Source organism: Lepidochelys olivacea (genome assembly GCF_965140295.1).
Source record: "Lepidochelys olivacea isolate rLepOli2 genome assembly, chromosome: 6".
Lineage (NCBI taxonomy): Eukaryota > Metazoa > Chordata > Testudines > Cheloniidae > Lepidochelys > Lepidochelys olivacea.
In genome coordinates, this window is record NC_140416.1 from 1,275,687 (window position 1) to 1,289,075 (window position 13,389).

General features: G+C 51.5%; 1 protein-coding gene across 1 annotated transcript; it reads left to right on the forward strand.

Moving 5' to 3' along the window:
* The first annotated feature begins 2,357 nt into the window (after nucleotides 1-2,357).
* On the forward strand, nucleotides 2,358-12,643 carry LOC311522108 (serine protease 27-like). The gene is made up of 6 exons (XM_084631066.1): nucleotides 2,358-2,493; nucleotides 6,266-6,292; nucleotides 7,337-7,502; nucleotides 7,777-8,048; nucleotides 8,950-9,119; nucleotides 9,827-12,643. Exons 1-6 carry the CDS (start codon nucleotides 2,412-2,414, stop codon nucleotides 10,133-10,135), a joined length of 1,026 nt encoding a protein of 341 aa, XP_084487192.1. The 5' UTR covers nucleotides 2,358-2,411; the 3' UTR covers nucleotides 10,136-12,643.
* Nucleotides 12,644-13,389: the final 746 nt, after the last annotated feature.

Here is a 13,389-nt window from a genome sequence, read left to right on the forward strand (position 1 = left end):
AGCATTAATACTGCGAGAAAGTACTCTGGTATTTTTCAGTAATAATACAATTAGCTGTAGTACTGCATGAAAGTACTCTGATTATTGTCCAGAAGTAATATCATTAGACTATTAGTACGGCACAAAGGTACTCTGGTAGACTATTAGCAGTGCACACAGGCCTTCTGCTATTCTCCAGTAAAATACCCTGGAGAATCATAACTTTTGTAGCCCTGTTAAGAATATTAAAGTAAGAGTGAGTTTCCTGATGTATTGCTGTAAAGTAGCAGAGCACCGTTGTACAGTACTAACGCGTTACCTGGAGTATTACGGTAGTATAACAGTACTTCCAATAATGCAACTGGAATATTACTGAAAAATACCAGCAGATTATCTATAAACCCTATTAAGAGAAATCCAGCACCAGAGGACTTACTGGTGTTCGGTTAGAAAATACCCGAGTCTTTTGTCTCTATGGCAAGTACCACAGCATTTGTGAGTCTCCTTTTATGAGTACGACACTAAGAGTGAATTTGCTGGAAGTATTGGCTGCATATATTTGTACAGTATCAATAATTTTATTGGAGCATTATGGTAGAATACTAAGGTATATTTTATAGCCCTACTAAGAGGCCTAAGGTGTTTAGCTGAGCACTGTCATGGACTACCAGACTGATAGTAGGTATGATATTAGTATGCGGTCTAGTAATGTAACTAGAATATTTCTTATTGAATACCGAAGTATTTTGTGCCCTATTAAGTGCCCCTGATAGTGAACTTACTGGAGTATTAAGGTGGAATACCAGAGTATTATTGTTCAGTACTATAATAACGTAATTGGAGTACTTCTCTACACTACCAGATTGTCTTTAGAGAGCCTATAAAGAATACTACAATATTAGTGAGCTTTTGTATGGTACCAGTAATCTAACTGGAGTATTACAAGAGTACTTTTGCATGGTATGACAATAACTGGCTACTTTTGCATGGTACGACAATAACTGGACTAGTACTCAGGAATACTGGAGTATATTTTGTAGTCCTAGTAGGATTGCTACCATACTTGTCATCTAACTGGAGGATTACTTTAAAATATCAGAGTACTGTACCTTTTCTGCCACTGATTATAATATTGGACTGAAGCATACCAGAGTACATTTTAAAGATCTAAGAGTATTGCAGTACCAGTGAGTCTGCTGAAGTACTACTGTAAAATATTAGTGTGCTTTTTGCTGTTGAATTGAGTATTATTGTACCAGTGAGCTTGCTGCGGTATTACTGTAAAATACTAGAGTATACTTTGTGGCCCTATGAGAAGTACCACAGTCCTGGCGATATTACTGGAGTATTACTGTAGAAGACCAGAATACCTTTTGCAGCTCTATTTAGTATTATTCTACCAGTGAGATTGCTGGGCTAGTACTATCATATACCAGAGTATCTTTCATGGCTGTATTAAGAGTACCAAACTCCTGGTGATCTTATGACTTAAAATACCAACGTACTTTGTAGAGACCAATAAACAGTGAAAATACGAATGATCGTACTGGAATATTCCCATAGAATACAACAGTACCTTTTGCACCTCTGCTGACTATTAGTATCAGTGAGCGTGCTGGGGTATTACCACAGAATACCAGAGCACTTTTTGTAGTCCTTTTAAACTCTTGGTATCTCTATTAAGAGCATTTATGTTGTCAATCTGCTTGCTAGGGTATTACTCCAACATAACAGAGCACCTTTGGTAGTCGTAGTTAGAATACCACAGAATGAGTACTGTAAAATACCACAATACCTTTTGTAATCTCAGTAATACCACAGTACTAATATTCTTCCTGCAGTATTACTGTAAAAATACCAGAGTACCTTTTGCAGCTCCATCGCATATCACCACACCAGTGAGCTTGCAGGAGCCTTACTGGGCTATACCAGAACATCTTCTTTAATAAAATAAAATAATAAATAGTAATTAATACTATCACAGTACTTGTATTCTTACTGGAGTATTGCTTTGAAGTGCCTCAGCACCTTTTCGCAGCTCCGTTTATTAATACTGCACCAGAGGGCCGTGTTATTATTGGCAAGGCTTTGCCTCTGGCACCTCAACCTACACACTGGGGTCACCTGGGGGTGCCAGCAGCAGCAAAGGAGGGAGTCCGGGGAAGGGGGAAGAGCAGGTGAGGAGAACTTAGGGAACAGCTGGTTCATATCTGGCAAGCGGCAATAGGGATGCTTGGGAAGAAGGCGGGACATGTGCCAACATCTGCTGAACCCGTTGGTCAACATTCTAGGCAGACTAACTGGCTGGATATAAATCGTGTTGGGATGCACACCCTTTCCTGGCTGCGTGCATCGCCAGGTGGCCTGGCTGCCTCTCTCTGGGAGCTTTGGGATCCCCTTTGGGTTTAGTGATCGGTGCTGCTAACGAGAGTATGGAGGAGCGGCGAACCAAGGCCAGCGGGCTGAGCTGGGCAAGGAGAATGGGATGTCTGCTCCTGCTCATTGTGCTGATGGGTAAGAAAGTCCATCGGTCTGAGTGATCTGCCTACAGAGAAGGAGTGGGGAGGGGAGAGGCAGGACTCCTGGGTTCTATCTGCCACACTGGGAGGGGAGTAGGGTCTAGTGGCCTGGAGGGGGGACCCAGGACTCCTGGGCTCTATCCCCAGCTCTGGGAGGGGAGTCTCATGGGCTAGCGCTGGGATGCTGGGAGCCAGGATTCCTGGGTTCTATACCTGGCTCTGGGAAGGAGAGTGGGGTCTAGTGGTTAGAGCAGGGGGGCTGGGAGTGAGGACTCTTGGATTCCATTCATAGTTCTGTGAGTAAAGGGTGGGATGTGTCCATTGCAGCTAAAGTATTCCCTGCACTGTGGCAAATCTGCAGCTCCCTGTTAAGTGTTGTTGCTGGGGCAGTTGGTCTAACTAACGTACTGCCTTGGCTGAAGGTCTAGAGAGTCAGGGTCCTGGTGAGTCTGTTATCCTTGTTCTGACGCTGGGTCAGCATCAATCACTGGTTGCAAAATTGCCATCAATTTGCAGTGTCTGGGTTGTTAAAATGTTGTGGTCAAAAAACTGCAAAACGCCGGGTCAAGTAACTTGTGATGGAAAAACCTGCACTTAAAAAAACCTTGTGATCCCAAAACTGCCACGGTCTGGGTTAAAAACTGCCAAGCTCTGGGCAGAACAAACATTTCTGGAGGGAAAAAACAGAAAAATCAGTGTAAAAAAAAGTTTTAAAATGCAAAAATCTGTGTTGGAAGATATTTTCCCAGAAAAATCTGCCCGGAAATACGAAAATTTGGATAACAGCAATTGGGATTGAAAGGGGAACTGCTCAGAAAAATGGTTGTTTTGGGGGAAAAGCAGTAACTTGTCTAAAACACCAACTGAAATCTGGGTCAAACGTTTTGGGGTCAAAGGCACAAACCTTGTGGTTGAAAGAGGACCCGGTCCAAAAATGCACAAATCAAAGACATTTAGTGGGGAAAAGAAGCCAAGATTTGTCCAAAAATACTACGCTCGGTGGCAAACGTTTGAGCTGAAAACGTAGGTGGATCCAAAAATGCCATAATCTGGGCGACAACAAATGGTTTGTGCAAAAATGCAGCATGATTTTGGTTAAAATAATGCCTCCCAAAAGTATCTTTTTCTTATTTTGGCACCAAAATGGGTTCACTCGTAATAAGTGTCCTCAATCTGTATCAATATCAAGCGTGCTCTAGGGTGGCTCGTTTCACATTTAGTTATTTCTCTGGCCTGTTTCGTCTTTTGGTGGCAACCTTTACACTGAGTTTCAAGTCCAGTCTCGTTTATGCAGCTCCTCCCTGTTTAGAATCACCTGCAGATTTAAGTCAAAAGCTGGTGAAATGCAAACGCCGTGCAGCTGTTTCACCCCAGCGAGCCCTCCTTGTGGGCCTGTTGCCCAGCTGCCCTGCCCCCGGGGGGGCTGTCTTTCTCTCAATTTCTGCATACCACTCCCCCTATATTTTAAGCCTCTCTCCTAATCAAAGGAAGCAACTGGCACAAATATGCCTCAGTCCAATATTTTAGTCCCATCACATGGGGCACTGCACAGACACACAGGAAGAGATAGTCCCTGCCACAAGCGGAAGGCAGCCTAAAGAGAAGCATGCTCCCCATTTTATAGATAGGGAAACTGAGCCCCAGAGCAAAGCATGGACTTACCCACAGGGAATCTTTAGCAAACCTGGGAATAGAACCCAGGAGTCCTGGTCCTAACCCCTCCCCCGGGCTCTAAGCCACTAGACCCCACTCCACTCCCAGAGCCGGGGAGAGAACCCAGGAGTCCTGCCTCTCTCCCGTCCTGAAGTGCTCCAGAATTATGTGAGGGGACAAATTTCTCCCATCGGTCTCTCCTCCATGCCCCTCAGCTGGTGCCCAACCTACCACACACTCGGAGCCAGGTGAAGAGCTCTGTCTGCCGGGACCCCAGCAAGCCCGGGCAGAGAAGATAAGGTGGGCACCATCTTCGCAAGCGCCCGGCCCCCGGCCCCGGGTGCAACCAGCCAGCAGAACTCCACGCCTCAGGGGGAGTTCTGCAGCTGGTCTGTTTAATTGGCTAATGAGGTACCGCTGTAATTCTTAACGAGCCACTGCCCGGGCAAGCCTGGCAAAGGGCAATGCCACTAATGCGGGTCGTGTGGATGGAGTAATTGGGTCTCAGGGCGCTGGCAGGGTGGGAAGGAGGAGACATGATACCATGCTAGATGGGATCCTGGGTCTGACCTGCAGTGGCAGAGATGGGGATGGGATACCAGGGTAGATGGGCTTCTGGGTCTGACCTGTGGTGACAGGGATGGGGGCAGGATACCAGAGTAGATGGGCCTATGGGTCTGATCTGGGGTGACAGAGATGGGGGTGAGATACCAGGATAATGGGGCTATGGGTCCGATCTGGGGTGGCAGGGATGGGGACGGGATTCGAGGATAGATGGGGCTATGGGTCCTATCTGGGGTGACAGGGATGGGGACAGGATACCAGGATAGATGGGACTAGGGTCCTATGTGGGGTGACAGGGTTGGGGGTGGGCTACCAGGGTAGGTGGGCCGCTGGGTCTGACCTGAGGTGGCAGGAAGGATTAAGGACACCGGGGTGTGGCTAGCCCAGAGACTCTGGGCCGGGCCTGTCGCCAGATCTGTTACAACACAAAGGCAGAGCCGCATTCCACAGTGCTGGAGCTCCCTGCCTCGATCTTTCACTTCCTTCTCCCTAATCCCGGGTAATTGCCACCCCGTAATTAAACACGGGAACATGAAGCCAGCTGTGATGCGCCCGCTCGGATCCCATCACGGCCTTGGAATGTGGATCTGCCTCTGGGAGCAGCCGGGGAACAGCCCTAGGTCTGAGACCCTCAATCCCAGAACCGTCACAGGGGGCTGAATCTGAGGCAGGGAGCTGCACGGAGTCTGACCAACATAGTGGGGCTGTCTGAAGTCTGCAGAGAGCCTGAGCCGATTGCTCCGAGAAGCCCAGATCAGAGCTGGGTGGGAAACGGTTTCCTGCCCCTCAAATATGTTCCAGAGTTTTTACTCAGCTGAAATCGGGCTCAAACGTCAAACCCCTGACGATATTAGGGAACAGAAAAAAATATTTTTCCCATACTGGGTCAATTGAGAAGTTTCTTTTCGATTTCCACCTTTTTCTGAACTTTTTTTCTCCCCCTCTTCTTCCCCCCGGGCTCATTTCCTTCAATTTCAGAATCAAAATCTCTTTGAGGCAGGAATTTTTCTGTTCAAAAATGTACAAATCAAACTTTTTGGCTGGCTCAAAAGACTTCTCCCCCCGCCCCCACCACCACCACCAACAACTTGTTCTCAACTGGGGAAATTTGGCCAGTCCGCCCCTGTTTCACGAAGAGTTCCCGTTTCGACAAATGGGCATATGTTGATGGGAAAATACCCAAACGTCTCCAGCTAACTATTCAAAAGTCAGATGGCAAATAAAAAGAACCCCACAGTTTATTAGTTTTAAAAATCTCTTGGTTTTTATGAGCTCGTCCTTGCCTGGGGACCTGGCTCGTGCTTTTGAATACTTAAGGCCGGCAATGTTTTATTGAGTTGGCTATCTGCGAAAGGTGGAAGTTAGGAAAGAATGAACATCTGGTGCTGAGATGCAGCCACTTCTGGGGTGGAACTGGGTAGCATAGCAAGTCTCTCTGCCACCCCCTGGTGGTGGGCGGGAGAAAAGACCCGAGTGGAATCACGATTGAGGCTGCTGCATCGAGGCAGACCCTGTGGCTCTCCCTCTGACCCTGTCTCTTTGCATTTCAGGTGCTCAACAGAGCGAGGCAAACGGAGGTGAGTCTTGAGCCACGCTCAGCAATGCCCACGCCCGGTACCAGCCCCCCAGCAGTAAGGTTGCCAGGTGTCCAGTTTTCGACTGGAACGCCGGGTCAAAAAGGGATCCTGGTGGAAGAGGCCAGCAGGTTCGGCTCCTAGGCTGGAGGACCACGGGGCTCTGCACACTGCCCCTGCCCCAAGCACCAGCTACCCACTCCCATTGGCAGGGAACCATGACCAATGGGATCTGGGGGGCGGTGCCTGCAGATGAGAGCAGCACGGGGAGCCTCCTGGCCCTCCTGCCTAGGAGCTGGACTTGCTGGCCACTTCTGGGGTGCAGCGTGGAGCCAGGACAGGCAGGGAGCCTGCCTTAGCCCCACTGCGCCACTGACCGGGAGCCGCCCGAGGTAAGCCCCTGCCTCAACCTCACGCGCCAACCCCCTGCCCCAGCCCTGAGCCCCCCCCCAGACCCAGAGACCCCTCCGGCACCCCAAACCCCTCATCCCCAGAGCCTGCTCCCCCAGCCCAGAGCCCTCAGCCCCTCGCACACCCTAACCCCTTGCCTCAACCTGCAGCTCCCTCCCTCGCTCCAAATCCCTAGGCTTCACCCCCGAGCCTGGATCCCCTCCTGTACCCCAAACCCCTCATCCCCAGCCCCACCCCAGAGCTCACTCTCCCAGCCAGAGCCCTCACCCCCGCCTGCCCCCCAACTCCCTGCCCCAGCCGGGAACCTCCTCTCACACCCTAAACCCCTCATTTCTGGCCACACCCCAGAGCCCGCAGCCCCAGTTAGAGCCCTCCCTCCCACCCACACCCCAACCCCCTGCTCTAGCCCAGTCAAAGTGAGTGAGGGTCGGGAAGAGCGAGCCACGGAGAGAGGGGGAATGTAGTGAGCAGGGGCGGGGCCTCCGGTTAGGGGCGGGGCAGGGGCGGGGCCTCTGGGAAGGGGCGGGGCGAGGGTGTTCCGTTTTGTGCGATTAGAAAGTTGGCAGCCCTACCCAGCAGACCCCGGGGCGAGCCGATCTCGGCCAGGATCCTGCCTTATGTCTCCTTTCTCTGCAGTCTGCGGGAAGCCGCAAATGAACCTGAACCGGATCGTGAAGGGGCAGGACACGGTGGAGGGAGAGTTCCCCTGGCAGGCCAGCATCCAGTGGAAAGGAGTCCACATGTGCGGGGCGTCCCTCATCAATGACGAATGGGTGGTGACGGCTGCTCATTGCTTCTACCAGTGAGTACAGGGGTTCTCGAGCCCCAGCCGTGCCGGGGCCCCTCACTCCCGACCCCCAGCCCCCTGCCAGCCCAGCCTGGGGCCCCCCAGCCCTGCCGGGGCCCCTCACTCCCGACCCGCAGCCCCCTGCTAGCCCAGCCCCGCCCCCCCAGCCCTGCCGGTGCCCCTCACTCCCGACCCGCAGCCCCCCCGCTAGCCCAGCCCTGCCCCCCCAGCCCTGCCGGTGCCCCTCACTCCTGACCTGCCACTGATGCGTTTCTCTGCCCCGAACCAGGGTCCTGAACCTGACCCAGTACCGAGTGGTGCTGGGGGCCCACCAGCTGTCGAACCCAGGCCCCAACTCATGCGCCTGCCCAGTCCGGCGCATCGTCACCAACCCTAGGTACGCCGGGCAGACCACGAGCGGAGACATCGCCCTGGTCCAGCTGGCCACGCGGGTGAATTTCACTAACTACATCCTGCCCATCTGCCTCCCGGATGCCTCCGTCCGCTTCCCCCCAGGCAAAGTCTGCTGGGTGACCGGCTGGGGCCACCTGCGCTCTTGGGGTAGGTCAGGATGGGACACCCAGGGCGGGGATGGGTCCTTGGGGTAGGTCTAGGGGAATGTGGGGCCAGAAAGATGGGAGGGAGGGAGGTATGCCAGGGGTCAGGCGATCTGGAGGACTAGTGATGGGGGAAAGAAAGAAAGAAAGAAAGAAAGAAAGAAAGAAAGAAAGAAAGAAAGAAAGAAAGAAAGAAAGAAAGAAAGAAAGAAAGAAAGAAAAAGAATTAGGAAAATGAAATAAAAAGAGCGAGTCTGACCCCTAGTGTTAAAGGAGGGGACAAAGAGTGAATGGAAGCATTAACAAAAAGAGAAGGAAGGAAGAGGGGTGGAGCTCACACAGAGAAGGACAGAGTGTAAAAATGAACGAAGGAGCCCTCGAGTGAAAGACAGGGGGCATAGCAGAGAAAGCGAGAATGAGACAATGAACGAAAGAGTGAAAAAGCCTTGGACTTAAGGGGAGGGCAACGAGAGACCAAAAGAATGAGAAAAGGCCAGGAAAAAGGAAGACCGAACCCTGCGGTTGCAGGAGGGATAGAGAAGGGAAGAACAAGGAAATGAAGGAAAGAAAGAAATTAACTGTAAAGTAGGAAGGAAGAGAAAGAAAGAAAGAAAGAAAGAAAGAAAGAAAGAAAGAAAGAAAGAAAGAAAGAAAGAAAGAAAGAAAGAAAGAAAGAAAGAAAGAAAACTCCTGTGTTCGAGGGGGGTTAGAAAGATCAAATGAGAATATGAATGGAAGAACGCGTGGAAGAGCCTTGGATTTCATGGGCGGGCCGCGGGAGAAGGAACTCCGGAACAGACAAAGGCAGAACGGCGGGGTGCTCTGGGAAGGGCAGTCCAGCTCTGCCCCCCGGGGGCCGGGCTGAGCCCAGCACCTCACCCCCAGCTCTTGCTGCCCCCTTGCAGTGGACCTGCCCTCCCCGCAGACCCTCCAGAAGGTGCGAGTCCCCATCATCGACTCCGAGACATGCAGGAACCTGTACCTCACCAACATGCAGAACACGCTGCCCCACAGGAATATCCAGGCTGACATGATCTGCGCCGGTTACGCCGAGGGCAGGAAGGATGCCTGTAATGTGAGCCCCCTGGCCAGAGAACCCAGGAGTCCTGGCTCCCAGCCCCTCCTCCCCAGCCCTGCAACTCCCTAGACTCCACTCCCCTCCCACAGCCGGGGAGAGAACCCAGGAGTCCTGGTTCCCAGCCCTCCCTGATCTGACCCACTAGCCCCCACTCCCCTCCCAGACCCGGGGAGGGAACCCAGGAGTCCTGGTTCCCAGCCCTCCCTGCTCCGACTCACTAGCCCCCACTCCCCTCCCAGAGCTGGGGAGAGAACCCAGGAGTCCTGGTTCCCAGCCCTCCCTGATCCAACCCACAGCCCCCACTCCCCCCCCCCTCCCAGAGCTAGGGAGAGAACCCAGGAGTCCTGGCTGTCAGCCCAGGGAGCAGGCTGGGGTGGGGGGGCAGGGGGAATAGGCCCAGGGTCCCATCCCAGAACAGGTCACAGCTACTCAACAAGGCCTGGGTTCTGTGCAAGCAATCTCTTTGCAGCATCACAGGGCCACTGTTATCCACCTTCCAAGCCCCACCCCAGAGGTGGCTGCATTTCAGAGCTGCCATTTACACAGAGCCTCCTGACTGAGATTGGGGCCCTTTGTGCCAGGCATTGCACAGACCCCGACTGAGATTAAGGAAGTCTGTGGCATAGCTCAGAATAGACCACCCCCTCCCCAAACCCCTGGTTCCCCGCCTAGGGCACTAACCCTGCTCTCTCTCTGCTCTGCAGGGTGACTCTGGCGGCCCTATGGCGTGCATTGTGGGTGATGTCTGGGTGCTGGCCGGAGTCGTCAGCTGGGGCGAGGGCTGCGCCATCAAAAACCGCCCCGGGGTCTACAGTCGCCTCACCTCCTACCAAAGCTGGATCCGGGAATACATCCCCAATCTGGAGTTTGTCAAGGAGCCCAGAGGCCGGAAATCCCGTGCTGTGGCAGACCCCAAGGGGCAAAAGCACCCTGATGCTGGCTGGCCCAGCCAGGCTGCCTCTGTCGTTGCCAGCACCCTGCTGCTCTTGACCTGCCTGCTGTATCTGATTTAAAACCAAGGGGGGTGGACAGAGAAAAAGAGAGAATTCCCCCACTCCTCTATCAAGCTAGAAGGAAAAGGAAGAAGGAATCTATATCTCTGGTCCAGTCTCCCCAGTGTTGGCTACCTAAAGGCCCTGGGTTTTAGCATTCCCTTTGGGAAAATATTTTAAATGTTTAAAAACTAAGGAAATTCCCAGACAAAAAACTTTGTGAAACACTGTAAACGTGTGTATATTTCTCTGCAACTACAGCAAGGGTGCCGTAGGCACGAGGGGGTCAACCAGTTGTTCTAGGTCTCTATCTTCATGTATATATTTAGGACTAGGGAGTTTAAGATGGAACAAAACAACCTTTGCTGATCATTTCAAGAGGTCATAAATGCACAGGGCCCGATAATCAGCGTCTGTTTTTGCAGGGTGGTTGAGATAACTTGGGAGGAGTCGCAGAGGTTTGGGCTGAGGGTGAAGCTAATCAAAAATGTTTTGAATGTTGCTAATTTGACGACAACATGTCAACATTTCTGATTTTGACCAGGGAACGATTGGGAGGTATTAATGCCGTCAGACAAGGCCCGGGGAAGACCTCATCTCAGTTCTGGGTGTGCTTGGTTCTGGGCACTCACGTTAAAGACAGTGGGATTCAGAGTTGGACAGGGACAGAAAAGGTCTTTGGGGACAGTCAGGGGACCGGGAAGCCGATCTTATGGGAAGAGATTCAGAGAGATTGTCTTTTTTCGCCTAGAAAAACAAAGACTGAGAGGGGACCTGAGCTTGGAAACGCTGAAAATTTGAAAGTTGCAAATGTTGAAAATTGCAAATTTAGATGAGGGAAGTGATAGGAAAAATACCGACATAAATAAATAAAAATGTTTTCAATTCTCCTCTTCCACCACCACCGTCTTTCAACCAGCAATCTGAGTTACAACCCATAAGAATAAGAATTTTCTTTGCTGTTATGGCCAATTTGAAGTGGAAGTTTCTTTCCCTAGGTCGAATGACCCCCTATATAAATTTGAGGGGATATTTGCAGGTTTATATTTACGATGGATTAATTGATGGCATTTCTCGCATGAATTAGATCTAAAAATCATAAACCACAGATATTTAAGTACTGAGATAATCTGTGTAGCTTTGTGGTGTTTCCACTAACGACTGAAAACTGTGAATGAGCTTGCATTCAGATATTTTGATATACGGGAGTCGTCTGGTAGCTGGACACGACATTGATGGATAAATAGAGGTGTGTCGATAAACATGCCAGCATTACGGGTATTTGTGGAAACGGTAGGAGTTTCCCGGTATTTCAATCATTTAACTTTATTGTTACTTTAACTATTTCAGGCCTTGCAGATGTTTTGTAAGTGAATTGGTTACGGCTTTAACAAAGTTTTCTTGTCTGGGAATTTCCTTCGGTTTTGTGATCTACAAAGACTTGATGCCGTTGGTTATTCTTCTTCTGATGGAGCGAATATTTCGCTATCAGAGATGCGGTAGCTTGTTTCAGTCACACAGAAGACAATGCAGCATTCTGATATTTTGCTTCTGGAGCGTATGATTTCTTTGGTCCAGAGATGTTTAGCAGATGGAGGTTGCAAACTCTGACGGCTCTGCCAGTGGGGAAACGTGACCTTCTCAACTACTGTTCATAAACTCCTTCGACCTAGCTGGTTGGACAAGGCGTGGTGACCCTGCAGGCAGAATTTCTGGGACCCTTGGGCCAGAGAGATTAGTCTCAGGGAGTTTGCATTCTTAAATGAAGTTTATAAACTCCACATCCTTGGATTGATGTTCTCAGAAGGTTCCAAACGTGGCAAAAGATAATGGGGACAAATGAGTCTTCCCTCGCTGAGTGCCGATCCAGACCCTTCTCACCACTTGTTTAACAAAGGCCCAGATCCTCCAGGGAGCTGAATTTCAATGGGATCTAGGCACCTTGATACCTTTTCAGGATCTGGGCCTAGGAGTCTGAGCCGAACGCCAGAGAAGCCAATGGCTCGTCACCATTGATTGGGCCTCCAGCTCCACTAAGGGGTGGACAAAGGAACTGTCTCAGTTTGCAGCAAGGGTTGGATATCAGGAAAAACTTTCCAGATCTAAGGCTAGTTCAGTGCTGGAACGGGCTCCCTGGGGAAGTGGGGGAGGCCCCATCACTGGAGGTTTTTAAGAACAGATTGGGCAAACACCTGCCGGGGAGGGTCTAGGTTGACTTGGTCCTGCCTCAGCGTGGTGGGACCGAACGAGATGACCTCTTGCGACCCCGTCCCGCCCACCACTCCCGTGATTGGCACCTCCAAGTGAATTGTTCATAGAGAGGAACCGAGTTGTTTCTCCACCCTCGGAGCCCACCTCTGAGCCACCAGCCGCGGCTCACAAGCCTTTTATGTTGTTAAACGTGTCCAACAGGCATTCTGGATACGCTCAGGCCTGGATTCTTCTCTCTAAGCCAATAAACTCCTTTCATCCCAAATGCGGCCTCTCTGAGCTAATAAGCGAGGGAAATGAAGTGCAGCTGGGAGGCGTCTGTTCCAGATGTTCGGGAGAAAAAAGCGGTGAGGGGCAGGGGACGCCTGCTTTGGTTTCTGGGGGCTGCCCTTAACATTGGTCCAGTTTCCACAGTAGCCACAATACAGAGCAAGCAGACATGGGGCGTGCAACGCAGCCTAGATGGGGAGTCTCCGTTGGGGAGCAGATGGGCCCAGGACAATCCTGCCCCTGGGTGTGAAAGAGGGGTGGGGGAGGTGGGCCCTGGTGGGGCATATTTATGGCAGCTGGGGGACAAGCTGAAGGCCTCATTCTAGGGCTGGCCCAATATTCCCTTCCTGGAGAAGGGACTTCAGGATCCCCTGGGTCCTGGCCAGTTCCCTGCTGCTGATCCGGGTCGGGGATGCAAAGAGTACTAGAAGGGAACACGTGCAGCTGTTCACATCTGGATGTGAGCCACAGACATTCCCCCCCCCCTCTTCCCCCTTCCGCTTTCCCTGCAAGGCCCGGAGGTGTTGGAGGGGAGGCAAGGGGCGGGGGTGGGTTGGTTCAGACAGGACACCGCTGGGTTACTTCCAGCCCTTGGTGAGCTTGTCCTTAAGCCAGACGCTGCCCACTCTCATGGTTGAGCTGAAGGCTATATTAAAACCAGAGCGGCAGTTTAACCCTATAGGGGCTATGCTTTCGTATCCTCCCTTGGCGAATAGAATCCGGGAGTCCTGGCTCCCAGCCCCCCTCCCACAATGCACTAAACCCCACTTCCCTCCCAGAGCTGGGAGAGAACC

Bases quoted from the DNA above. Each gene is read 5' to 3' on its own strand.
- LOC311522108 (XM_084631066.1), top strand. From the start codon at position 2,412: ATGGAGGAGCGGCGAACCAAGGCCAGCGGGCTGAGCTGGGCAAGGAGA. The intron at 8,049-8,949 runs GTAGGTCAGGAT...GCCCCCTTGCAG, and splicing joins GGGCCACCTGCGCTCTTGGG to TGGACCTGCCCTCCCCGCAG. The intron at 9,120-9,826 runs GTGAGCCCCCTG...TCTGCTCTGCAG, and splicing joins GCAGGAAGGATGCCTGTAAT to GGTGACTCTGGCGGCCCTAT.